Source organism: Lutjanus erythropterus, chromosome 6 (genome assembly GCF_056507025.1).
Source record: "Lutjanus erythropterus isolate fLutEry1 chromosome 6, fLutEry1.hap2, whole genome shotgun sequence".
Lineage (NCBI taxonomy): Eukaryota > Metazoa > Chordata > Actinopteri > Lutjaniformes > Lutjanidae > Lutjanus > Lutjanus erythropterus.
In genome coordinates this window covers 3,345,708-3,373,292 of record NC_139322.1, presented here as the reverse complement: position 1 = coordinate 3,373,292, position 27,585 = coordinate 3,345,708, and the positions used below count along the sequence as shown (strand labels likewise).

At 40.0% G+C, this 27,585-nt stretch overlaps 1 protein-coding gene across 1 annotated transcript; it reads right to left on the bottom strand.

The window, feature by feature from the left end:
* Positions 1-1,028: 1,028 nt before the first annotated feature.
* gdap1l1 (ganglioside induced differentiation associated protein 1-like 1) lies at positions 1,029-27,151 on the bottom strand. The gene is made up of 6 exons (XM_084720253.1): positions 26,664-27,151; positions 16,679-16,871; positions 9,937-10,110; positions 5,461-5,555; positions 1,630-1,744; positions 1,029-1,531 (listed from the first exon to the last, which is right to left on the bottom strand). The coding sequence occupies exons 1-6, from the start codon at positions 26,841-26,843 to the stop codon at positions 1,188-1,190; spliced, it is 1,101 nt and encodes a 366-aa protein (XP_084576379.1). The 5' UTR covers positions 26,844-27,151; the 3' UTR covers positions 1,029-1,187.
* Between the last annotated feature and the right edge of the window lie 434 nt (positions 27,152-27,585).

Below are 27,585 nucleotides of genomic sequence, written 5' to 3'. Positions count from 1 at the left end.
AACAGAGCAAGGACACATGTTATTTTTGGTGACATGGATTGAAAAAAACAGTCAACTTTTTTTATTTTGCAGCAGATGGGATGATTTTTTTTTTCATCCAGATGGTTATAAGAGTATTTGGGCCTTGAGGAAATACTTGGGGGCAAACTGGGCCCTGCTGTTTCCCCTTATTTCTAGTAAAACAGACGAACCAGCTGTTAGCTCTTGCTTCATATTTAGTGTGCAAACGTGCAGCGGACACCTTCAGAACAGCAGTAAATCTTGTTAAACAACCCTCTGGGATCTGCAAAGTTTTTTGGGTATGCATTTTTAGAAAATTAGCAATGTCTAACTTTGAATCTGATCCATTTCACAGATAAACCAAGTAATCCCTACCCCTAAAAAAAACAAAAAAGATTCCCATCAATTCTTCAGTTTTTGTACAAATTAAACAACTTAATTAATGAGCATTACAGAAGTGCCGCTAAGCAGATTTTGTTACCTTTGGAAAGAGCTAGGCTAGCTGTTTCCCTTTGTTTCCAGTCTTTATGCTAAGCTAAGCTAACGGTCTCCTGGCTGCAGCTGCATACAATCACACAGACATGAGAGTGGTATCGATCTAAGCATCTAAATCTCAGCAGGAAAATGAATAAATGAACTTCCCAAAACGTCAAACTTTTCCCATAAAGTTAGCCTCCATCCTTTCATCGTTTCATGTGGCAGTTTTCTGGCAGCACAGCACTTATCAGAGAGTATTTGTCATGTACATTTTCCTGCGGTTTTACCAGTTAAACCTCAGGCTGATGGAGGAGTGAAGAGCAGGTATGAGTAATGACTATAATAGTGGCATGCGAAGGTCAGTTAACCCCTGTTGGTGTTACTGTGTTTAACATTTTGTCTGGGTTTTCTTCTTTAAGTTTTCAGTATAAGTGGACCCGATGCATGCCTCCAACACAAGTTAAACACGGACTCGCCGGCACGAGAGCGGCGAGTTGCCACAAATTAAACTCGATGAAGGCCTTGATCACCAGAAAATGTGCTGTCAAGAATTTCTTATTATGGAATGTTTTAATATTCTTTGTTCACCCAGGTAAGTAATAGTGTTCTCTATATAGATTCATTATATTTTCCTGCAGTCATAAAACATTACAGAAAAGTTGAAACATCACACAAATACACAGACATTTAACACAACAAGAGGGCATTCACTACATGTATTTCTTTTTTAAATACCAGTAGGCAAAGTAGCCCATCCCTCCCAGCGAGCCCATGAGAAAAGAGGCCCCGAAGAAGGACGGCGGCTTCTTTTTTACCATCCGGAAGGCGTTGGGTAGGACCGCCGACAGGAGGGTCGTGTGGATGTCGCCCAAGACCTTGCGGAAAGCGTAGCGTTTTTGCACACGCACAAAAAAGGACTGCAGGTTGGGTCGGCTGCCGTCCTCCCAGTATTTCTTAGAAAGTCCCAAGAACTTGAGCCTGTGCAACAAGGCTCCGAGGCAGACGTCAGCTAGCGTAAATTCAGGTCCACATAGCCACAACTCACACTTCTGACCTGCGAGGGGATGAAACATTTCATGAAAACACTGTTGGAAAAGTCTGGGATGTGTTTTGGTGCCGTTACGACAGATGATAACCATACGTTGCACGTACCTTGATACTCTAGTTTTCTTTTTTCCAGTTCAGCCTCCACTTGATCTAGAACCATGGCTAACTCCCCCAGAATTTTCTTCAGGTAGTTCACATTGTCGTGGTCCAAGATTTTTGCCTGTAAAAAGAGACAAAAAAAATATTTAAGTCCCAAGAAGCAAAACAACAACAACATCCAAACAGTTTCAGGGGAGGCTCAGTGAATGTGGAAGTGAACATTACTGTAGCAGCGTCTTCTGGATGTCAAAAAGCGACTAAGGAGCTGCAGGCACCGTAACTTCAGTTTTGCATGATCTAAAAGATTTGGGACAGCTCAGGGTCTGATTTTAATATCATTTGAATAATAGTCTTTCATAAAAACTGACCTTATGATATGACTCTGAGGAGAAGTAGGTGGTTTTTCATGGAACTGAAAATTGTTTGTGTTTTTTTTTTTTCTGGCTTTTGCTTAACAGGTCAGAGCTGGATTTCTCCACAGCAGAGTTACAGTATATCCTTGCTCAGTCCAATCCAGCGGAAATCCCCGTGAGAGGAATTTAGATTTCATATCCGCTGATTTTTCGACAAAATCTTTCTGTGGTCTGGTATAATCTCCTCAGTCTGTAAAAACTGGCTGATCCTTTTTAAGTGGAGTGGGATGTGCACTGGTGTGGAGTTTCTATCTGTTTCTTTACAGAATAATGTAGCTGACAGAAGCCCATCGTTTATGTCAAGAAAATATTTTTTCTATTTGCTAAACTCACAATGAAACAGAAGATTGTTTTCATTTATTTCATGGCTTTGTTGAATACTTGATTCTGATTGGTCAATTGCAGCATTCTAAGGTCTGTTATTTCTGTATAACAGACAGTTGCTATGGTGAACAGTCCGTTGCTATGAACACAATCCTGATCATAGACTCTGGAGGAACTATGAATTCATAGCTAAATCACTGAATATTTTGCATCAATTTAATGTTTACCATATTTTTTTAACCGTGTAATAGACAGGAAAATGAACAGTGAGCAGGTCATTATTGTGACGTTAACCCCTTCAGGCTCACTGTACATTATCCCTTACTTTATGAAATCAATGAGCTCCATTGGATCATCTTGAAAGATGCAGAGCATGTCATCCATAAATCTTCTTGATAAACACAGAACATATAAGACCTCAGTGCAGTGAAGTGATTTTGTCCCCATGTCAGATTAAAAATGTTGACAACAGCTAATGTGTTACAGCCAATCACTGCTGACTCTATGAGGCTGCACTTGGGCAGAAGCTAAATGCTAATGTTAGCATGCTAAATATGCTTCCAGTGATGCTGATGTTTAGCAGGTAATGTTTTACAACGAAATGTTAAAAAGAAATGTTAACGTTGCTATTTTCCAACCCAGCCCCTTTTTTCACACGTTTTGAGTATAATCAACTAACAGGGACAACAATTTTTGAAACTGGACGGCTGCAGCAGGTCAGCCGTGAAACAGGCTGCAGTGTAATATTTGGGTGCAACTTTTCCTTTTTGTTAACCAGAAACAGCTTTAGATTTATTTTTTTTTAGATTTATAGTTTAGCTTCTGTCGGCTGCAGCGTTCTCACTCAATGCTGGACCAGTTTCCAAGACTGTTATCTCTATCAGTCCTATTAAACATGAAAATAGGGTCCAGCTTGAAAAAAACTGAAGTTACCCTTTAAGCAAAGTCTGAAGACATTTAGAAAACGAGCAGAAAGAGTTCAAAAAGCCAGATAGCCTTCGAACTTTGACAGAGAGACAGTCCTCCTCTGAGACCTCTCATGGACATGACATGAGCGGATTTCTGCACAAGGGTCACCGCTTTAGTTCGTTTATTTTCTAATTAGCACTAAACACAAAGTACAGCTCAGGCTGATGGGAATGTCATTCGTCTGGCAGGTATTTGGTCATAAACTTGAGTGCTGGACAAATTAATGCCGGTGTACAGTGGTGCCAGTGTTGGATGGCACTCAGTGGAAAATTACAGGATCATCAAGTCATCCTGAAGGGAACATGGTTCTCCAACCTGTCCTCATCCCAGGTCATCAAATACAGACACTATTGTCACGTTCCTCTGTGTTTCATACAAATGCACAAGGTTCCCTTTAATGTCTCTCTGGTTTAGGCACCAAAAATGCTTGATTAGGTTTAGGAAAAGATCAGGCTTTGGGTTAAAATAAGTATTTTACATGATGTGCTGTAACTTGAAATTTAGGATAACAGATTCACGTGGTTGGATACAAACTTGGACGGGTTTAGACTGAAGTTGAAAGTCTGGTGCGTCTCACACAAACACCAAAGCAGTGTTGCCCAGCTCTGGTCTGAGGGGGACGCTGCCCTGCATGTCGTAAATGTTTCTCTGCTCCAAAACACCTGATTGAAATGAGCAGGTCGTCATCAGGCTTCTACAGAGGCTTCATGATGAGACGATCATTTGAATCAGGAAACTTCAAACACATGCAGGGAAGAACGCCGGTCCTAGGGAAACACTGCTACACTGTGCTGAAGGTTAGCTGGTGCTTGTCTGTATGAGATGATCTGGGAATAAGAACAGGCTGGACTGACTGCACCAAATTTCATGGAAATACACTCAATACTACGAATATTAATTTAGTCGAGGGGATCACCAAATTATGGTTCATCCTCTGGGAACAATGTCTGTCAAAATTTTGTCTGAATCCTTCAAACAGTTGTTGAGATATTTAGGCTTGTTCCTGATGATCTGCACCTCGCACGGAGAGGAGACGAAATGACATCAGCCCACGTGTGCATGACATCAGAGCAAGTCGGGATCAAGTCGGACACAAACTTGCATTGTGCGGCGATCGCCGGTGATCGATTCTGCGCAGGACTGGCTCATCTCGAACGCACCTTTTCTCAGTCTGGACCAAAGTGACGGACCGACTAACGAACCAGTCAACACGCTGCCATTCCTAACAGCACGTCGCTACTGTGGCTAAACAAACATCCTGACAGGACACGCACTCATCACAGTCTCATCAGTTCCAAACCTCACACTTTTTTAACACTGGTGAAAACAGCTGTAACTGTCTGATTTGTGTTTTTTACAGTTTACAGCATGTTTTTTCTCTCACATTTTTCCATGCTCTACTATCAGCAGAAAGTAAAATGGTCAGATTTGTCTGTGTAACAGAATCCTCCCACGTGGATATTTTCTCCAGGGAACATGAAGTGTATTTAGGTCAAAGTTACAGTGTGACAGGAGCTGCATGCTGCAGAGTTGAGTAATGAGAGGAAAGTGCTGAAAGCTGCTCATGATGACATTTCCCTCAGACTTGGAAATCCACTTATCTGGTCCAAGACAATTTGGAAAATTAAATAATGTCTGTCAGAGTGATAAACCCCCGTAAAGACAAGTTTGACTGTCTGTCACAAAATACTAAGGAGGTAAATAAGCCAACAGAGCTGTCAGAGTAAAATCTCTATTATATTTCTGTCCTCCTACATAACTACATACAGTTCAGGTGCATATTGATGATATTTAAGACCAGATTTAGGTTTAAAGTAATGGACTGTTTAATGCCCTTAATGTAAAATGTAAAGCATGGTTTTATAATATTGTTTATATTGACAGACTTTTTACCACTTAAAACCTGTTAAACTGTGAAACTAATTCATAAAAAATATTATTACAGTCAATTATTATTTCATCCATTAATTAATCCCCTGAAAAATACTTTGATTCTATCATCATTAAGGTGTAAATTAATGTGATTTTAAGGAAAAAATTAAGGGATTTAGTTTCATTGAGGTCGTCTCTCCCTTACAGACAACACTAAAATATAAGTGATGATTAAATCACATCACACATGTAAACTCACCATGAGCTTCTTCTGCTTGGACAGGTACGGCTCCACCAGCTGAGGCTCCTCATGGTCCAACTTCATCAGCTCCGTCGCAGCGTTGGCCAGGTGCCCTGAACACACACACACACACACACACACACACACACACACACACACAAAGGACATACATAGTGTCTTGATTTACTGTTGAGTTAAAAAAAAATAAAAATTAAAAAAAAGAATTGATATTCAGTGAAATCTGAATTGAGCCTCAGTGTTGCACTGAGTGATATATTACTTCATTATAATGAACACACAACATCCTGCTGCCTTAAATACTCACTGGAGGAAACAAATTTGTATTAATCCGCTACTGAAAATAGTCCCCAACAAATGCACAAGTTTCTCCTGTTGAAGTAAAGTGTGTAAAAACTATAGTGCCCAGGAAATTATTTGGCCTTAAAGGGATAGTTTGGTTTATTTTAAGTGCTGTATTTATAATACTTTCACAGCTTTATTTTGCTGTCAGACAGCCTTTTCTGACATTAAACCGTTATATAAGCCAAATATTGCTCTCAAAGCAGCAGTAGAACAGCATTTCCTGTGTTCTGTGAGGTAAAATGACTGTTTTGAGTAAACTATCCCTTTAAGTTTCTGTATTAAAATACTTTTGATTGACGAAACTAGGATAAAATTTTGTTCATTTCCCTCAAATAAAGGATTAAGCATTACATGTCACTCCTGAAACATGACGTGAACATTCTACAGACGTTCTTCAAAACATTGAAATTCATAGAAAAACATGATGGAATCAGAATTAATAAAATATTTTAGTGTGAATTGTATCTGCAGTCTGAAACATTATCATAACATTCATAAGTTTCAAATTTGACCCATACGAGGCTGTTTTTAATACTTGAGTAAATGATTATTGGATGTAAGTGGATAATTACACACAAGCATCACTGTCGCTTTCCATTAAAACCATCCAACCAACCATCAGGTTGATTTTATAGAGACAACACAGACTGACCACAGTTCGACTGGATAATTAATTGTGCTGCAGAATTCGGTCTCGTCTGTCTCATTACTTTGATCTACATGTGGAGGTCATTACCTGATGGAGAGAGCTCCACGCGTCAGACTGGGAGGCCTGATATCAGCTGTTGGGGTGCATAAATCTGGCATCACCACAATGTGCTGCACTCAGGGGTTTTTGGTATTGAGTAGCATCAAATTACACAGTATGCTAATCACGTCGTGCACATAAAAACAGGAATTTGTTTGCTGATGATGTGGAAAATGCTGCCGGGAAGATAAATAGCTTTGCATTCATAATGTCTGTCTGTTGTTTTTGCTTTGGGAGACGAGTCGGTCCCAAAGTTGAAGCTTATTCAACCTCGAGAGCTTGTAAATGTTCCGTTTAATGAGGTCAAAACAATTTCTATGATGTCCAGGTCTATAATGCATTATAAACGTACTTATACTGCATTAAACCAGTGGTCTCTAACTGTTGGCCCTGGAGACATTTCTGATGCCCCTCATCCTCCCTCTGGCCCCGACCTGATGTCAAATATAATATAATCTGGCCTGGAAAGTTTTTATTTTATTTAGTCATTATTATTAGTTTCCTCAGATCAATTTAAACAACTCTTCAACTGAATACAATTGAAATGAAAACTTCTTTCTGTATGTATTTCAGAAGAATTGAACACTGCTGATATTTTATGTTCAGAAAAGCTGTTTAATAATATTTCTCTGTCAGCAAACACAGTGGCAGAGCGAATCAGCAAGTTATGAAGTGACATTTCTGATCAGTTAAAGGAGCAAAATGTTCCAATCGCACATGCAAAAATTAGTCCTGCAGTTCAAATAGTGAGTTAGAGCCACAGACTGTATATTAAATTGGTTGAAATCCTATTTATTGTACGATTTATGGTTGAAGCCGGTTGTTTCCAGCCGCCCTTCCTCCTCAGACTCGAGGAAGCTCAGGCAGGCTTGGGCCTTCCTCGGGTATGAGTCCTCCACTGTAAGTTGATCAGTTTATAACTGTCAGTTGTCTGTCAATGTTCAGTCTGTTATCCTGAAAACAAAAATCCACTGCCCTGAAAATACACACTCTGGAGTCTGAGTTCACTCTGTCTCACTGCCTGCCAAACTCCATCAATATTTTGCTCAATTTAACCGTTACAAACATCTACTCCTTCTAAAAAGATTATTAATGATTTATTATGACTCATAAACAGATGCTAACTCATTCTGTGAACATTCGGCACAAATTTAAACTCTAATTAACTTGAAATGAGGAAACTAAAACTATTCTGTCCCGGAATTGAAAGATCATTTCAACTTAACATGTTTCCTTGACCTCTGATGACATATGGTAATTTTATGATTTATTACAGTAAATATAGTACAGAATTTTCCCTCAAATGACAAAGCATCAGCATAATCACAGCGTAATCTGTGGCTTTTGACAAAAGGACAAAACCGACAATGCTAAGCTAGCCATTTTCTCCAGAGGTATTAATGACCAATTCAAAGTGACATAAGAGTGTCAAACACACAGCCGACTAATATGTGGAAGTGGCCCCACTATGAGATGACAACACCATCAGTGGCCCCAAGACAATTTGATTTTGATACCTCTGCATTATACTGTGCTTATAGCACTTTATAGTTAAAAACATTCAAAATATTCATAATGCTTTATAACAATAATCAAGACATCATAAAGAATTTTTCTAGTAGAAAAGAAAGTAGTTCCACTTGATTCTACTGCACTAAGAAAGTAGTTCCTATATGAAACTGCTCACAACAAGGTCTGTGGATTATCTTGAGTAGTCGAGTCAAGATTTTTGGAAAGAGACACATCAAGATGAATGAACAGCACTACAGGTAAAAGGAAAAATCTTTTTTTCACAGTATGTTTCTGTATTTTGCAAAGCACATTTACGCACATCACATCACATCACGTACCCCTGGAGGGTACAGTTTGAGAATGGGGGTCATAAAGAATTAGGAATGTTTATGAGTGCTTATACAGTGCTATAAGGAGATAATAACACATTATAAGTATGTTTATAATGCATTGTAGGATTGGGCAACAATGTGTTACCAATTACACCAAATCTCTTTATATTGTGTAATAAAAACAAAAACAAGCTACCTATTTTTTTTTTATATCAGTCTACTCATCCTATAAATAAATGTACTTTACTTATTTATCATTGTTACTTTCAGTGATAGAAGTAAAATCTCTGAAATACTAACAGATAAAGAATATATTACTAACACACAACACACCTGTAGACACACATGAATCTACTCAGAATATGAGACGTGTGTGAACATGAAGTGTGAAATGCAGCAGAACTCGCTGTCACATGAAATCACGCTGCTTCAGGGAACAATACGACGTGATTCTGCAAACGCTGTGTGCTTTTGTGTGTTAAACACGCTCGAGTGGATTCAGTTCCTGGATTTTGTCGGTGAGTGTGTCTCTGGCTCTGTTCTCCACCGAGAGCCTTTTTATGAACGACGCTGTGGGCAGGATGGATTCTCACGGACGCGACACTGTTCTGATCGTTGTTCCTGACCGACGAGAAACATCCCGTCCCTGTTAAACTGAAGCTGAAAGCTTGAAATGTGTTTAATTTGGCGGCACTGATTAGCACCTGAAGGAAAGCTATTTCAGGTTTTTGTTTCTTCGTGGCCTCGAGGTGATCACTATGAGATCACCAGGCAGACGTTCTGTATATCTCTTACAGAGTCACGACTTCAAACCAGGTCAGTTTCAGCAGGATCGACCTGCCCGAGGAAATCAGGCTGCCTGAGTCAGCAACATCTTTTAAAGTCACTGTGTTTGACATTTCATGGGAGGTACGGTTATTTGCTTTCTTTAGAGTTAGACGAGAAGATTGATATCAATCACGTGTGTTACGTGTGTTACAGTCGTAACATGCAGGTTTTCTCTTGCTGTGTGACATCATGATGTCAGCATGTGATCATGTAGCACTAAACATCCCTGAGAAATATCGACAGGACTGGTCGACTCTGACATTTGTGGTTTTGTGTGACTTCTGTGTTTTATAGGGTTTGCTCCGATGCACCAAAGTCACACAATCACACAAACAAACCCAACGGATTGAAGCAGCAGTAGACCCACAACTCCTGTGTTCCGCTACATAAAATTACTGATTTTTCCAGTGGAGTTTGGTTGGTTTGGTGAGAGTGATATTTGGTGGAGAAAATATTTTAAATATAGTATAATATTGATTTTTTTTTTTTTTATGTGGCTAAAATACATAATGCTGCTGACCCTGTCTGCAACAGGACATTGCTTAGCCTCTTACACCAGTTTTTTTTTTTTGTTTTACTTGATTTGAATTATCTTAAAATATCTTTTAATATCTTTTATCTTATATAATTAGTTTTATTTATTTTATTACAGAAAAGATCCAGTTGATACACAGTCATGCCTGCACAATGCGGTGAGCTGGCTTCACTTACTACGTATTTCTGCGGTGGCGTACTTTGGGATCATAGAGTCGGTGGTGAGCTCTGGATGGAGGATGCAGCCATGCGTGTAAGCGTCCATGGGTAGACCATCCAGTAGCTGACGGTACTGCTGCACGCGCTCATGAAGGGGCGAGTCCGCATCAGGGATCAGCTGGGCCACCGTGTCTGCGGGCGAGACACCGATGTGAAGACAGGGACACAGACAAAACATTTTAATGCAACTCAGAACCGTCTCATCTAAAGACACACAGATTCTACATCATGTCTAAACAAAATAATGAAAATAAATCACTCATTCTGGAGCACTGGGGGGAAAAAAGGATCTTGGTTTTTACTCTTCAATTATGCTGGAGAATATATTTTAAAAGATCAAAGTGTCTCAGAGTTCTCTTAATGTTAATCAAAATACACATTTTTAAACCATAATTCTTATTTAGCTTTGATTTAGAAGGGCTACAGTCGACATGTTATGGTTGAGACACATTTGATGGAAATATTATGTAATGCCATCCATCCATCCATCCATCCATCCATCCATCCATTATCTTCCGCTCATCCGGGGCCCGGTCACAGGGGTCCCTGGACACTTCCTCCAGATCTTCTGGGAGGATCCCAAGGCGTTCCCAGGCCAGCCGAGTGACACAGTCACTCCAGCGTGTCCTGGGTCTTCCCCGGGGCCTCCTCCTATTATGTAATGCATTTGTCAAAAATTACAAACATCTGCACGGCATGCCGACCTGGGCATGCCGTGCAGAGGTTCTCGAGGTGGTCTGCTGCGGCACTGTGGTGAAAATATTACATCAGCAACTAAACCCATCCAACGGTCAACACAATATAGAGCAGCTGAGGCCCTGATTGTTTGATTGTTGTGAGTCGACAGACGGTTTTCACACAGCACCAGGCGTCTGCTGCATCTCAACAACGCTGTAAAGCAGCCTGAGTCGGCACTACGCTGCTCTGTACTGGTATGAGAGTCTCTTTTCTGAGACATCTGCACTTTGCAGGCCAGCTGCAGCCCACGTTGCCAGCATTCATTAGGGATTTACACGTGGAGAAAAAGCATGTCTTATCCAGCAGATTGATTCTGGCTAAAAGCATGTTGCAGATAGAGGTCTGGTTTTAAAACATGTGATGTATTCATTTACCATTGAACAGACCAAACAAAAACAAACGCACCTTAACTGACCTGTTTCACAACACTTCAGAAAATACTGACTGATGTTATAGTTGCACATTCTTGCAAGCTAAAAGAGTGCACTGCATGCAGGTAATTGCATTAAAGGGATAGTTTGGATTTTTTGAGACAGGGTTGTATGAGTTAATTATGCACAGTCAGTGCACAGTGGTTGACACGTCCCCAGTAGGAAGCTAAGCACTGCAAAAAGTATTTTAGCCACCTAAAAAAAATCAATATCACTTCAAGTGCACAATATATTGAGAATATTTTCATCACTTTACTTTGCTGTCAGACAGCCTTTTCAGACGGGAAAACCACTGTTATATAAGTCAGACTCCTTTAGTAAACCTAATAATGTTACCTCACAGAACACAGCAGTTGTTGGTCTACTGCTGCCTCGATCAGTCAGTCTTTTGTATGATTGTGTGACTTTGGTAAATCCCAACTAACCTTTTAAAACACAAAGGTTTGGTTGATTTTAGAGAGAGAGTAATATTTGGCTTTTGTAACGGAGGTTTCCTGTCAGAAAAGACAGTCTGACAGAGAGGTAGAGGGGTGAAAATGTTCTCAGTATAGTGTACACTTTAAAAAAAATGTTTTAAGGTGGTTAAAATTAGAACTGCAATGAGTCAATTAATTGATTAGTCAATCAAAGAAAATTAATTAGAAACTGTGTCAAACATTTGCTGATTCCAGCATCTTAAATGTGAGGACTTGCTGCTTTTGTTCGTGACAGTAAATGAAGAGTCTTTGGATTTTGCAAATTAAACAATTAATCATGAAAATTATTGGCATTGTAATTAATAATGAGAATAATCATGAGTTGCTGCCCCGGTTAAAGGCAGCAACTGCACGTCAAAAAATGAGTACTGTGGTCTAAATAGCAAGTTGGAGCCACAGACAGTACATTAAATAGGTTGAAATCATATTTAATATGCTATATGGTATATATGATCAAAGTGAGTGGTTTCTCCCTGCTCCCTCCTTTTCAGGCAGGCTGCAGGAACCCTGCAGGAGTGCAAGACGAGCGCAAGATTGTAATTTGACAATAACAAGCAACAATGATTCCTCCGCCGTAAGTTGATCATCTATTTATAACTGTCAGATGTCTATAAATGTCAAGTTCATCTTGTTATCCTGAAAACAAAAGCCCACTGCTCTGAAAATACACACTCTGGAGTTTTAAATGGCCGCCTGTCTCAGTGCCTGACAGACTCCATTCACATTTTGCTCAATTTAACCATTATAAACATCTAGTGCTTTTAAAAAGATTATTACTGATTTCTTATGACTCTTAAACAGACACTAACTTGGTAAACATTCTGCATTAATTTCTAATCAACATGAAACTGGCAAACTAAATCAGTTATTCCAGCCTGCAATAGAAATTAGAAAGGCTGTAGCGGTGATGTTGGAGTAACATGTTTACTTAATGTCTCATGTCATATTATGGCTATTTTATGATCAATTACAGTAAACTTATTACAGATTTCTCCTTTAAGATACGTTTTGCTGCTGACCCTGTTTACAGCAGTTCATTACTCCTCTCTGTTTCTCCATACTGGGGGCATGCAGACTCCCATCTACCTAAAAAAAAAAATCTAAACTATCCCCCCTTTTTTCACTTTTACTTTAACATCAAAATTTCCCCTCTTTTCAGTTTTTTCTTTTTAAATGCAATTACCTGTATGCAGCACACGATCAAACAGCTAAACAGAACAAGCCTGAATGAGAACAAGACATCAAACACCGGGGTCAGTTCCTGCCTTCCAGCCTTTCATTACTGAGTGAGCAGTGAACCAGATCTTCTGCAGAGCCGTCAAGCATCGCTGCTCCAATCAAGTGACCACAAACTTAACTAAGACTCCAGTCACTGGACAGCCTCCCTCAGGCCTTCACTGGTTCAAGGCTTCCAGGATATTACATAACTGCATAATGTCCCAGCTGATCAATCTATAGGACACACCACCCACAGATACTATAACACACAGAGGATTTGGTGTATGCATCTTAACGTTTCCTCACTCTTGACAAAGGCGGAGGGTCACATATATGGCTGAGTCACGTCTCTGCCTCACAATGCACATTTGACATATTGAGAAGTCTTTACTTTTTTATCTGTTGGATAATATTTTAGTAACAATCATAAAACTGTCTCTCGGGTTTGTGTCTGCGTCTCGTGTGCGACTGAGACAAATTCCCCCAAAGGGATCATTCCAATTTCATCTAATCTAATCAGGGGAGTTCATCGCGGTGACATTGGTGCAAAGACATTGTTGCAACGACTTACAGAGTTTCACAGCACAGTACACACTGACAGACGCACACTGACACAAACTGACATACACTACAAGGACGACAGATGGCCCAGAATGGCTTCCAATTGTCTTCTGCTACCCCAGGTTCACAAACTGGGAGGACGCAGCCTGATATTTTCTGTCAGCAAACCAGGCAACTTCCACTGAAAACCCTACATTAAATGTGTCTTAATAAGTTTGTGGTAAAGTAGCTGATGGCGCATTTGTTTCACAAATTCACCATTAAAAATGTGGCCTGTTAGGCTTCATATTCTCAGTACTTTTTGAAAAAATGGGTCAGCGGTTTCAGACAGGAACACACAAAGGCAGGCTTCTCATTTTCAGTGGGCAATCATCAATTTTGCCGCCTGAACACTGGCAGATTTTATCAGATGTAGCTCGCTAATTAAGCTTATGTTAGATTCATGAGCTGGTTGAAAATGCTGTCTGTTTTTAGCACATTTTGAAATGAAGATCTTGTAAAAGGGGTCTTAAATATTCACTTAATGGCTACATAAATTAGATGGTAAAAGACTGAGGCTGAGGCATGTCCATGATCCATGTGCAAGTCATAAAGAAGCAGCATTGTTCTTGTGTTGCAGCGCTGATCTACTATTGTATGTATGATGAGGGAAAACATAAGATTCGACTGATATTTTGTTCTAATTGTGGCACTATGGTGGTTAAATTTACAAACTCAGACTCTCAATAAACAGTCAGACAATAAGTGTTGTGTGCACTATAGAGAGGTGAAGCCCCTCCCATTCCAATAGACCACCATGGGATCATACTTCAGAATCCTGGTTAAACTGTGAATCATAAATCACACGTTTGTTAATTTAAAACATAAACTGAGAAGTCAAGAAAGTCCAAAAACTGTTGAAGCAACAGACTATGAAGATACATAATTAGGAAGACGACACAGCTAACGTTAGCTGCTGCAGCTATGATGCCTGTGTGTTTTCGTATCACGATGTAGTTGCACAATCAACAGGTCTTAATCGTTCTTGTGCTTCCCGGGTGATAAAAGCACCAGGAGTCGCTGGATAAAATTCTTCAGGTCAGATCATGTTACAGGGGACAGAGATGTTGGTGTTGATGATGTATATTGTGCGAGATGTAGTTCACTGTGTGGTTTTACACAAAACTAAGCAAAAAATGACAAGCCTACATCAAACTGGGACTTTCTCGTCTTGTACAGTTATCCGCTGACTACCGTTCATATTTCCTGTCCCACAGGCACACTGAAAGGGGAGGTACGTTGGCTCTCTATAGGAGGGGAGTGGTTTTAGACTCTGCCTAATGTGTTTGCTGAATATAACTCTATCTCAGATCAATTTGTCTGGCACAGCTGGGGGGGTGTAAACATCCCAGAATCCAATAAAGTGCAGAGCAACGTGTCAAACTCTGACACTATAGGTACCCCACTAGTGTCATTTCTGGAGGCACCTTCTGGCACTGCTGTGCAAAGTCAGGTGACAAAGTATGAAGAGCGAGAAAGTCTGTGTATCGAGGAGGTGAGGTGGATGAATAGGTCAAACAAACAGCACTTTCACCCATCTGAAACAGAAGTCAATGTTGACTTTTAACTTAACATAATGTACATGAAATTGCATAACCTACTTCAACCCAAACCATGATTTTTCCCTAAACCTAACCTAAGTAATTTTTGTGCCTTTATTTTGAAAGTATACCCAGACACATATTTATAATTGTGAACTCGACTGCAGAGCTCTGTCAGTGCACGACTGAGTGGGAACATGTTGGTTAGAGCTGCTAATGTTAGCTTAAACTCTAATAGCATCTACGACTGGCTTACAGTGAGTCAGGAAATACCACACAGCGGATATGTCATATGTCATAAACAGCTATTTTTTAACATAATATGTAACCCCCACAAACATAGTTGGCTAATGATATGTCCTTTTGCCTCAGAAGTCCCGCCCCTATTTGATCTGTGCTCCAATGACAATTGAATCAGCTTAGCTTTTGAAGTTGGGTAAAAGATGTTGCGGGGGAACCTGTAAAAGCAACATATTCACATCTTAAGTTAGCTGATGTAAGCAAAACAGTAGGTAGCTAGTCTACATCAATCATTAGCTAGCTAGCTTTAGCTTACTTAATATGTGACTATACGTTGTTTAGCAGCAGCAGCTCAACTGTTACTGGAGCACAGAGCAAAAACAGGCAGGACTTAAGCCGGAGATATACTTCCTGCTTAACTGCACGTTTGCATTCATATATGCATAACATTAATTTCTGAGGACACGCACAACCATTGATCCAAATGGACAGAATACACGAGGCAGCCATGATACATATGAATGAGGAGGGGTGCCTCTGCAAATGCGGTCAATTCTCAGTTACTACTGTAAAACTAGTTAGCTGGACATACTAATGGTGGCTCATGTTAGAGCAGATAAACACAATATTAAGTCCATTAGTTACATTTTTTTCTCCTGCATGTTCCACAGTATTGTGTATTTCTTTACTGCATCGCTGTGATGAAAAGAGAGCTGAGCCAGAAGGCAAAGCTCTCAATCTACCGGTCAATGTTCGTTTGTACTCTCTCGTTTGTTCGTCATGACCGAAAGAACGGGATCGCAGATACAACTGGTTGAAGTGGGGTTTCTCAGGAGGGTGGCTGGCATCTCCCTCAGGGATAAGGTGAGAAGCTCAGTCATCCGTGAGTGACTCTGAGTAGAGCCGCTGCTCCTTTGCATACAAAGGAGCCAGTCGAGGTGGTTCAGGCATCTCGTAAGGATGCCACCTGGTTGCCTCCCTGGGGAGGCGTTCCTGGCATGTCCAGCTGGGAGGAGGCAACGGGGCAGACCGAGGACTAGGTGGAGGGATTATATCCCCACCTTGACCTGGGAACGCCTCGGGATCCTCCAGTCAGAGCTGGGTAATGTGACCAGGGAAAGGGAGGTCTGGGGTCCCCTGCTGGAACTGATACCTCTGTGACCCAGCTTTGGGTAAGCAGTTGAAATGGACGGATGTTTAGTTTTGGAAAGACTTAAAAAAAGACAGTGCTCTCCAAATTCTTGAGGGACCTGCTTAAGCTATGACTGGACAACTGCCGTTCAGGGGAGGGGTTCAGTGAAGGTTCAATGTGGGTGTATTTCTGCCCCAGCAGTGCCCCACGGCGGGTTAATCTGTTTATCCTTTTAGTCATGCTTTTAAAATCAAAAGTTTAAAGCAAAGAGAAGAAAGCGACACAGCATGATTGAATGTGACCCATATGATTACTGTACCGTACCTCCAACAAAGTTTTTCTCCAGGTAATCTATAATCTGGTTGTAGTCGCTGATGATGGTGTCCCCGTGGAGGAAGACGGGCACCTCCTCGCCCAGGTTCAGCCTCATGAACCACGGCTCCTTGTGCTCCTGCAGCGGCAAGCTCACATCCCTCTCCTCACAGACCAGACCCTTCTCGTTAATGACTAGACGTACCTGCAATTACAGACACATGCAGCACGATTTTGAGCTTCAGGTTGATGCAGGAATGAGGAGACATTAAAGGCATTCATTTATTGCAGGTTACACTGTCTGACCTTTTGTTTTAAGGTGACAAACCAAAAAAAGTAAAGCTGGCAAGAGGAAAGAAATGTTTGTAATTAATCTAAACACACTGACCTTTTCTTACATAATGCATCAACATACACTGAACATTGATTTCCTTTTCAAGATAAAACTTTCCATTTTTCTAATTTTCTATCTATTTTGGCAGATTTGCAGAGAAATTTTAAGTGAAATACACCTTTTGTGTGCATAGAAAAAGTTTCAGAATTTTTTACTTCAACTCATGAAATATAGGAGCAAAAATAAAGGTGTTGTCTTTATATTTTTGTTTATTATTTATGAAAAAATATGCCCAGGGTGAACTGGGGAACATTTTTCCCTCCAGAAATATCATCCAGATGGTAAATCACAAAAACAAGAGGAAGACTGATGATCCATTTTATCTGAAATAAAACAAACACACTGCACAACAAGTATAATTTTTCTGTTGTTGAAATGAGTTATTGCAATATTACCAAAGCTAAGCACACTGGCTAATAGCTTCAGCTGTTAGTTTTTGACATAAAAATGTTATCATGTTTGTGTTGTAGAGAATAAATAGGCTTAGCTGAAATGTTTGTGTGCTGTGGCAAAATAATGAGATGCTCTACAGTGTGCTCGAGTTTCAGTAAAACCCTTCTAGGACGGTCAGGATCCATCGCAAGAGGGATGAAGGATAAGCCAAGGTCCGTGGAGAGCTATTAGTGGGAATAAGATTAATGAAAGGAGATGACACTTGGGTTATAAAGTGCTACATTTGACCGCTTAGCAGGAGGAACGGCAAAATGGGAGTTTTGCAGAACATGGCCAGACATGGTGTAATGAAATAAAACTGAGTGATTTAGTAACACAGGCAGCGTAATTACAGCGGGACCACTGGTTCGGACAGCGGGAACAAATCTATGAATGCAGCTGCAAAGTCAAAAAGCTTTTTTACATCTCCATCAGCAGGGCTCTGTTGCACGCTAAATCAAAGATATCTGTATAAACCTGTCAAATGTTTCAGGTCTTACACGACTGAGGTGTCCCTCGGTGAAGCCCACATTAACACACTCATGTTGAACAAGAGCCTGTTATATAATAATATTAGTCACTCAGTCCTGAGTAATGATGCCAAATAGATCAGCTGCTCATGAAGCACAAAATAAACTGATATTACTGAACAATAAACTGTAACTGAAACCACATCAGCATGGTGATGGAAAATAATAAGTATATTTACTCAAACTGTCTTGTGGTTAATTACAACTTTGAAGTAGTCTGCCTGAGTATTTCTATTTAATCCTACTTCTACTCCTCTGCATTCTTGTGACAGCTGGATATAATAGATGGTTGTCAGAATAAGAAAAAAAAACAAAAAACATATGATAAGCTTATAAAATACAGCACATTTTTAGGATTACCACAATCCTTCTTAGCATTTGCTTAGCTGGGCAAGAATTAAACTTTGATAATTATATAATTGTTGAAGTAATTTGTTATACAAAATGGCAGGAAATCCTGTTTTCAGCCACTCAAATGTGGTGTTTTATTATTATATTAAACTAAATATCTTTGGGGTTTGGTCTGACAAAACAAGGCACTTAAAGACGTCACCTTGGACTTTGAAAAAATAGTTTTTTTTAAACTATTTTCTGTCATTTTTCTAGATGTTGCAGCCCTATAATAAATATGACAATTAAGTTTAGGCTTTCTTATTATTTATTAACCTCTAATAAAACTTCTACAAGGGCAAATAAAAACTGAGTTTGAGTAAGCAGATTTTTGCAAGTGCAAAAAAAAAAAGAATGTTAAAGACTGAAATGAGCAGGTTCCCATATTTTTTGCCTCGTGACCCCTTACAAAAAAGCAGTGTCTAGTTGGGGCCATTTGACATGTTTCAGATGTCTTTAAATTTTCTGCAATTTCACAACCTTCTCAAAGGCAAAAGTATCTAATAATTCACAAAAAAGGCAAACAGATGAAAAAGAGAGAGGAAAAATAAATACAAATTTGTTTAGCAGAATGTTTTTCATCTTTCCTGCCACATTCATTATCTCACAGTCCCTCAGAATTATATTTTAGAGGCAGGGGAGTTTGAAAGCAGGGCAGCACATTTGTAAAATTAGTAAAAAAAAAATAAAAAAAAAGATGTGTTAAGATTCTGGTTCTTGGCAATAATAAACTGCATTATTTATTTATTCAGTGTGATAAATGAATGCCAAATGACCAACTTTAAAGATATCAAAATTAACAGCAATAAAAAGCTGCTATTCGTAACTCCAAACAGTCTATTCTGGACACAGACGTGTAAAAGGCCCTTCATCACTCCTACAGCAGAGCGAGACACCCAGACTGAAAGAGATACAAGCTGCAGCTGCACATCTTTGTTGTCGTTTTTGCATCTCAGTGAGTGTTTTCTGTCACTTTGCAGTCATTTGATAAACTTTCCAACAACAAATGTTCACAACCACGTTCAGTCTCACTCCCAATACGTCAAATACGACATCTTCATAAATATGAACAACACTGTAGGTACCCCCTCTAGTGTCATTTCTGTAGGTACCTCTCTTGCGTTACGTTTGGATGTGTTGTCAAAGTCAGGTGATGTAGTATAAAGAGTGAGAAAGTCAGTTTATGGAGGAGGTGGGGTGGATGGACGGGTCAAACAAACATTCAGACTTTCCCTCAGGAGACCAGGGTCCCTGTGCCGTATGAAACCGAGAGTCAGTAATGACTTCTTTTTGACTTACATACCTAAATTACAAAACTTTTGCGTAAAATATGTTTAATTCATCAACTTACATAAGTTATGTTATGTGTGTTCAAGCTACTACAAGGAGTTTTAACTGGTTATGAAACAGTTTCAATATTTATAACGAAGTTAACAAAACCATCTGTGACTAGATTATTTTTTGCCACCGGGTCAGATTTTCTGTGAAATCAGAAGACTGTGTTTATATTTTCCCAGCCAAAGTTACAGTGAGTAGTAAGTCAGCCAGTTAAAAAGAAACAGGGGGAGATTTTCATTTGATCATTTTATTTTGACATTATATTTTGTTATTCTGGTGGTTAAAGTACTGTTTTTGTCAGCAGGGAAGTGGTTTTTGTGCCTTTATTTTGAAATTCTACCTATGAAATGCATATTTATTATTGCAAACTGTCTGCACAGCTTTGCACAGGTAAGACTGACACTGGAGGGGCACCTGGCATCATAGTTTGATGTGTAGGGTCAGTGAACGAGCTGCTGTAGGGGGCGCACCCTTGCCACCCCTCTGTTTCAGCCCCTGTTTGAAGGGGGCTGGCCCCTAATGGGCTCTAAAACCACCTCCACCTTGTTTTCCTGCAGATTGAGTACTTTTACTGTCAATATTTATGTACTTATGTACTTTTTCATGAGTGGTGTTTTGAATGCAGGACTTTTTACTTGTAAGAAAGGTGCAATATTTGTTAAAGGCAAAATGTCTCCAAAAAAGAAAACCAAAAAATTTTTTTAAGAAATGAATGTTGTGAGGCAGAGATGTCCTGTCCTACAAATCAGACTCTACAGACTTAAAAACAACAACAACATAATATCGCAAATCATATCGCAATTGCAACATAAGTCAAAATAATTACAATTAAACATTTTATTCAAAATCGTTCAGCCCTATGTTGTACTGGTACTTTCACTTGAAGGACCAGTGTGTGGGATTTTGTGGCATCTAGTGGTGAAGTTGTAGATTGCAACCAAATCGAACATCACTTGCCTCACCCTCCCCTTCCAAGCATGCAGAAGAAACTACGAGGGCTGTGAGACCCTCTGCAGATACAAACCGCTGGTGATTCTTGCTTTCAGATCATTATACACTCATGAAAACATACTTATGAACATTATATTACATTTACACCTGTAAATCTCACACACTGGACCTTTAAGTAAAAGATCTGAACACTTCTTCTGCTGCTGGTTGTTGCTGAGACGTAATAATATCGTAAATCACATGAAACTAATTCTTAAATGACTGATCAGGTAGTTGCAGGCATGATGACATGCTGGCAGAGAGACAGCAGCAGAGTGTTTCAGTCTCACAGAGGGTGTATTGAAGGTGTAAATCTCCAGCCTGCAGGCCTCGAGGTTGCCAGTGCTGTATTGATCAGTGAAGCCTCTAAATGTGCTGTTACTCCACGGTATTGAGCTTCATCTATCTCTATCTTTATCATATCTCTTGTGTTCACAAAACATCACTCATGTGAGTTAGATGAATGAACTGTATGACCCACTTCAGGCCAGCCACAGTGGCAGTGAGCCGTGAAGCATTATAAACACAGAGGAAGTGTCATGCAGGAGAAATTCAATGGCACAGCTTCTCTCTTTGCTCAGGAACTTGCTGAGGCATTCACAGACTTGTAAATAATCCCCCTGAACATCTGATGACGACACCGTCTTTACAGAGAAAATGATGCTGATCTCTCAGAGAAGAAGTGACTCCTTTGTCATCGCCAAAGTGTTTACAGCAAGATTCATTTTTAGAGAAAGTCACACAAGATTGACTAAATATAACACAGTCTTTCTAGGTGCTGCAGAGATGCTTCAACCAATCACACTGCAAGCATTTGTGTTATATTAATGCAGGAAATATTCAGTTCAGTTCTGGTGGAGTGGACAACCCAGTGCTTGGCTTTTTAATCTCATGAAAGCCATCCCCAAAATGCCATTTAAAGCACGCATCAGGTTACATTACAACAAATGTCATACGCTATTGTAGAAATAAATACAATCAGGACTGCTACACAAATTCAGTGCTGCAATTTTACTAAAAATCTGTGTGTAACGTTCTGAAGCTGCAGGCTCAACAGTCTGTTCACTGACAGCGCAGTTACACATGATCGTGGAGTCACTTCAGCCTGTCCAGCTCCAGGATTGAAGTGATAATCATGACAGTGAGCCCGGTGTTTACCCTCTGCTGAGTGCCAACCGGCACAATCAGCAGCTCAGAGGCTGCAACCCAATAACAATGGAGCCTTGAAACTGACGCACCGACATGAGAGTGAGCATCCACTCAAGGTTGTCGGTCTACAGAGGAGAGGAGGGTACTCTAACACCATCCTTCACTTCACAGAGAGGAGGCTAAAGCTGTTCTGAGTGCATGCTGGTCAATATGCGGTGATGGTGCATGCATTGAGCCGCTTCGCACGACAAGAATATTTAACGAATCCTTCAGTACAGGGGTGGGCGTAGGGCAGGGGTTTCACAGACTTGTCAACTTGTCAGCTAGTCAATAATCAAAAACACTAATGTGCATCATTGTAGACTAGTCTTTTCATCTGTGGTTTTAGAGGAATTGAAAGTATTTAGAGAAGGAAAGATTCCCAATATCCCTGCAAGAAAGCAGTCATGTCATTACTGCAGTCAGACAGCATCTTGCTAGGGCTTGAGTCCAGTCGGAACGCAGTTTATTTGGGGATGGAGGACAGGTTTGTTGTTACTGAGTGAAAAAAACTGATATGTCTCCCACAACTAGTCCACTACTTTTTTGGAGTAGCTAATGACAGCTAAAGTGCAGTGGTCGTGACTCGTGAATGGCTGGCTGTGACAAGAACCATATGACCACATTACCACTGTCATGTGACGTCTACCCCAGGGTTGAACTCATTACCATCATCACCGCAACTTTTATTTTGAAAGGTTTGCGCAATGCATTTGAGATCAGACAAGTCAGGAACACAGCGCTAGTGCTAGCACTGCACCTTTACAATGTCAGTTTTGGCCACGATAGCTTCGGGGCTAATCTCCTTCACTTTTCCAGCAGTTCTGAAACAACAGACAGGATTTTTCTTGGTCCTGAGAAGATGCAGCGTTTATTAACACATTTTGTAACCTGAACTGTACATTTACTGCCAACAGGACAAATTATTGCCGAGTTGAAGTTTCTGCATTGCTATGCACAGCACTGTCACTCTCTAATGTTTACTCTCCCTCACTAACATGCCACACACACTTACACACTGCCACATTACTTAAAGGAGCTATGCTACGCTATGCTTACGACAGTATCCTTTGTTAAAGCCCAAAAAAGGTAATTATGTGGGCAATAAACCGCCATCCTGCAGCAAGATGTTTCTTTTTTACAGCGGCCACAAAAATCCATACTGTCAGGGCCCTAGGTACGTGATATGGTCCTAAAACAGTTTCACAATATTTCAGTGTATTCTGCAATAAAGTAAATAAAGTGACAAAAGTAGCAGTAGCTGATTTTTGGCTCTTTTTATACTCAACTTCTGCTTGAGGTGATGAAATAAGTTTGTTGTATTGCTCCTTTTGTTGTTGTCTGCTTACACTTCTTGTATATTACACACTGAATTTTTATAACTTTCTGGAACTGACTCCTCCTCTGTGGAGTCAGTAGCAACGTCACTTTCACTCTCAGCCATGTGATGGTGTGACAGCATTTTGTCAACAAGTTGTATATTGCCATTATTAAGATATGATGTTTTTTATTATGTAAAAATCATACTGATATTATCATGAGCCAACAAAAGTGGAAAAATGCCAATCACAACTTTCTAAAACCCAAAGTGATGTCATCAAACTACTTGTTTTGTCAAATCAGGTCAAAAGTCAGAAGATATTCTGTTTACACTCAAGCTGGAACCATAGAAAGTTTGATATTTTATTCTTTTTTTCTGTTGATTTCTGTTGACTAAGCAATTAATCAACGTCATCTCTCATAAATCAGAGAGTGTAATCATAAGAGTCACAGATGGAGATCAATTAACAAGAGACGAAGCACCAACTGTCATTTCACAACAGTGAATCTGCATTCTCTTAAAGGGGCATTCCAACAATTTAATAATGAACTTCCATACATTTGGGAAACGTACAAGAGACGGAGTTAAAAACAAACTGGTCAAAATGGAAGCAGCAGAGGCTGAAATAACCTGATTTATAGTCCCTTGCGTGGGTCAAGCTCCATAAACACTGGGTCTTGCATTTCCCATGATGCAACTTGATAGTGTCTATAAAGAGTTTCCAGGTTCTGAGCCGGAAGTAAGAAAACCTCATTCAAAACCATTGTGTAATGGTTTGTTTTTTAAAAAAAAAATATTTATTTCTTTTTATTTAATCTCTCTTGTTTCTAGTGTCACTTCCTGTCTTTGTCTTTATCCATCCTTTTGATTACCTTCTCTCTATATTTAGTCTTGTGTCTGTCCTCGCAGTTCATCGTTGTCTTTCATGTTGAGCGTTCCAGGCTTTTGTGTGTTTTTCTGGTTTTAGTGGATTTCTATTAAATACTATAAACTACTTTGCTTGCTTAAAAATGCAGACTTGGAACTGACTGATGTTCCCTCCACATGTTTACATGTTGTCATTGTTTATTTAATATTTCTGTTTTTGAGCCACCCTTAAGAAACACCATTTCCCATAAACCCATTGGCCATTGAAGCAAAAACTTTACGGCTCGACAAAGAGTTGACTCTGTGGGCTGCTGCTGCTTCAAACATGTCTGTTATCACTAGAGTTCCATTATTTTCATTATCGATTATTTTTTTAGCTTATTTTCTCAATAGTTTACAAAAAAAGTTGTGAACCACAGCCATCACAACTTCCATGAGCTCAAACTTCTTGTTTTGTTTGACCACAGTCCAAAACAGAAATGTAAACCCTAGAATTTTCTATCATGTATGAAGGAAAGACAAGCAGCAAATCCTCATGCATAAAGAACTGGCACCAGCAAATGTTTACCTTTTTTGCATTAAAATGACTGAATGATTTATCAAAATAGTTGCAAATTAATTTTCTTTCACTCAATTACATGACTGATTGTTGCAGATTTACAACTAACAGCAGGTCATAAAGGGCCAAATACAGAAGAGATTACTGGGAAAATAACTTCAGAAGAAAGTGGCAATAAATTTTATGTAAATAAATGAAACTAAGCAACAATGATATAAGTACCTGTGCTAGTAAATTTTCATCAAGCTATAGTTTTAAGTTTTTAAGTTTAAGTGTATGCTACACTGAGAATATTTTCATCACTTTTACTTTACGGGAAATATATAAGCCAAATATCGCTCTTCCAAACCAACCAAACTCCATAGGCGAAATCAGTCATTTTGCCTTTCAGATCACAGGAGTTGCTGGTCCACCGCCCCAATTTGTTGGTGTGTTTGTTTGTTTGTGTGATTCTGTTGTTTAACAGAATAGTTCACAATATTCACAGTAACACAAACAAACTAACAGATCAAGGCTGTGGTAGACCAACAACACCAGCGTGGGGACGAAGGTAAAATCATTGATTTCACTCATGGAGTTTGGTTGCTTTGGACAGAGCTTTGGAGAGATATTTGGTTTATGTAACACCAGTTTCCCGTTGGAAATTTCTGTCTGAAGGCAAACCAATGAGGTGAAAATATTCTAAATATAGTGTACTTAACCTGATATTGATTTTTAGTTGTCTAAAATGTTTTTTGTTGCCGACCCTGTCCATAACAGTCCATAACTTCTCCAAAATGGGGGCATGCTGACTGCCATCTACTGTAGGTAATACACTGACTATGGAGAAGTACCTCATACAACCACACTTCAATTAATCCAAAATATCCCTTTTGTTAAATTAAGAAGGTTTTAGTTACTTTTAGAGGAGCCAGACTGCCTTAGAACATTGAAAAAAAAAACACCCCAAAGACAACTTTGATTTTTCCAAAAACCAATTAAAGAAACGCTTAAAAAATTAAGAGATTTCATTAAGTTGTGGAAGCAGGTGGGACAGAGGTTTACACTGGATGTGACTTCAGGACTTTGGCTCTCTATGAGGCTCCACATTAACAGACTTTCTGTAAAAAAAAAAAAAAAAAAAAAAATCATTGACGTCTTGAATCTCAGGTCTGACTTTACTGTGACATCACAGGGGTTATTTTCTGTCAGACCTGACAGATGAAGCTCCTCCAGAGCCACAGGAAACATTACACATCACAGGTTTTCACAGGCTGAGTGGTGCTCCTGAAGATTCAGCTGATCTTTATGTGCAGAATTGGTGGAGTGCCCCTTTAATGTAGGTGCTGTTTGTGTAGTAAAGCTCATATATAATCATAGAAAACCCTTCATATTACTGTAAATTAATCGTGTGTGCTCTCAGAGTTTTGAACAGCTAAAAGATAACATCTTAATCTCACATGCTGAGTTAATAATAAAGGCACAGGTGTCATCAAAGATAGACTTAAAGAAGCATTTAGAATAACAACATATGGTCTGATTCAGCTGCAGAAGGGGGAGGACGGCCTTTGGTTTGTTTTGCACATCATTTTAATCAATTATTTAGGATGTCATGTGTCAGAGCACATAGGTTGTACCCACATTCACCAGCCATGGAGACAGAACATCTTCACCATGCCAGTAAGAGGTGGAAGCTGATGAGAAATGAAGGATGATTTATGCGATGGTGAATAAAAGACAGCAGAATATTGACCACCAGTCCTGCTACATGTCGAGGAAACCATCCCCATGCTGCTGCAGCGCTTCTCTAAACGTCTCCAGTGGGAGATCTGCCCAGCTGCAGGATCATATTCATATTCCAGAGGTATCAGCATGCACAATAAACATGCTTTGATCATAACAAACAAACACACACGGACAGCTCCACGCTGTGGCATCATGTCATGCACAGACGTGCAGGAGCCACCTCCATTTTCAAGCTCTGCTCTTTCTTTTTTTTTTTTTTTTACCTTTTGGGAGGTGAAAGACTGCGTCCAATGGTACAAAACCAGCCTGTCTTTGTTGAAGGGTTTGGGCTCTGCCGTCGGTTCTTCGCACTCCTCCCCGTCTGTGATTTTACCGTCTTCATCCATCGCTGAGATGGGCCACCAGCTACAGTTGGTGGGGGTAACATGGTTGGAAGACGCCATGACAGAGCGTTTTGTGCGTGTGGAGGAGAGGAGGAGAGGAGGAGAGGAGAGGAGGAGGAGGGAGGGAGCGAACAGGAGAGAGAGAGAGAAAGACAGAGAGAGAGAGAGAGAGAGAGAGAGAGAGAGAGAGAGGGTTTCAGCAGCTCGTGCTCAGCAGCATCACCGGTGCGCGCGGCAGTTTGGGACAGCTCCGGTGCTGAAATCTTCCTCTTCTCCTCCCGATGAAAACAACGCTAATAATCCATATTATGCAAATGTCTCTTTACTCCAGCATGCTGCTGCTGCTGTGCTGCTGCCGCTGCTGCTGCTGCACTTAACGGTTAAATCAGTGTGACCGTGTTACATCACATGATGAGCCACGCACAAACATGCGCGGTGGAAGCGCGCGGAGGGAGCGCTTCAGTGGAAGGTCAAGCGGCTCCCAGTAAGGACATGACGGCTGTAGAGACAGAGCACGAGCCACGGTTCAGTCCTGTATAATGAACAGGTTCGCACATGCAACCAGCCAAAAAACTGACCAAAGTAAAAGATAATATTAACGGATACTTGCCCTTATTTATTTATGTATTTATAATGATGATGATGATGATGATGATGATGATGATGATGATTATGGGCTACTACTAACAGTTATTTTCATTGTTGATTAATCTCTTGATCCATACTTAGCAATGTTTCCTGAAGTGTTAACTTCCTCAAATGTCCTGTTTTGTCCACAATTATAAGGGAGGATAACAGATTT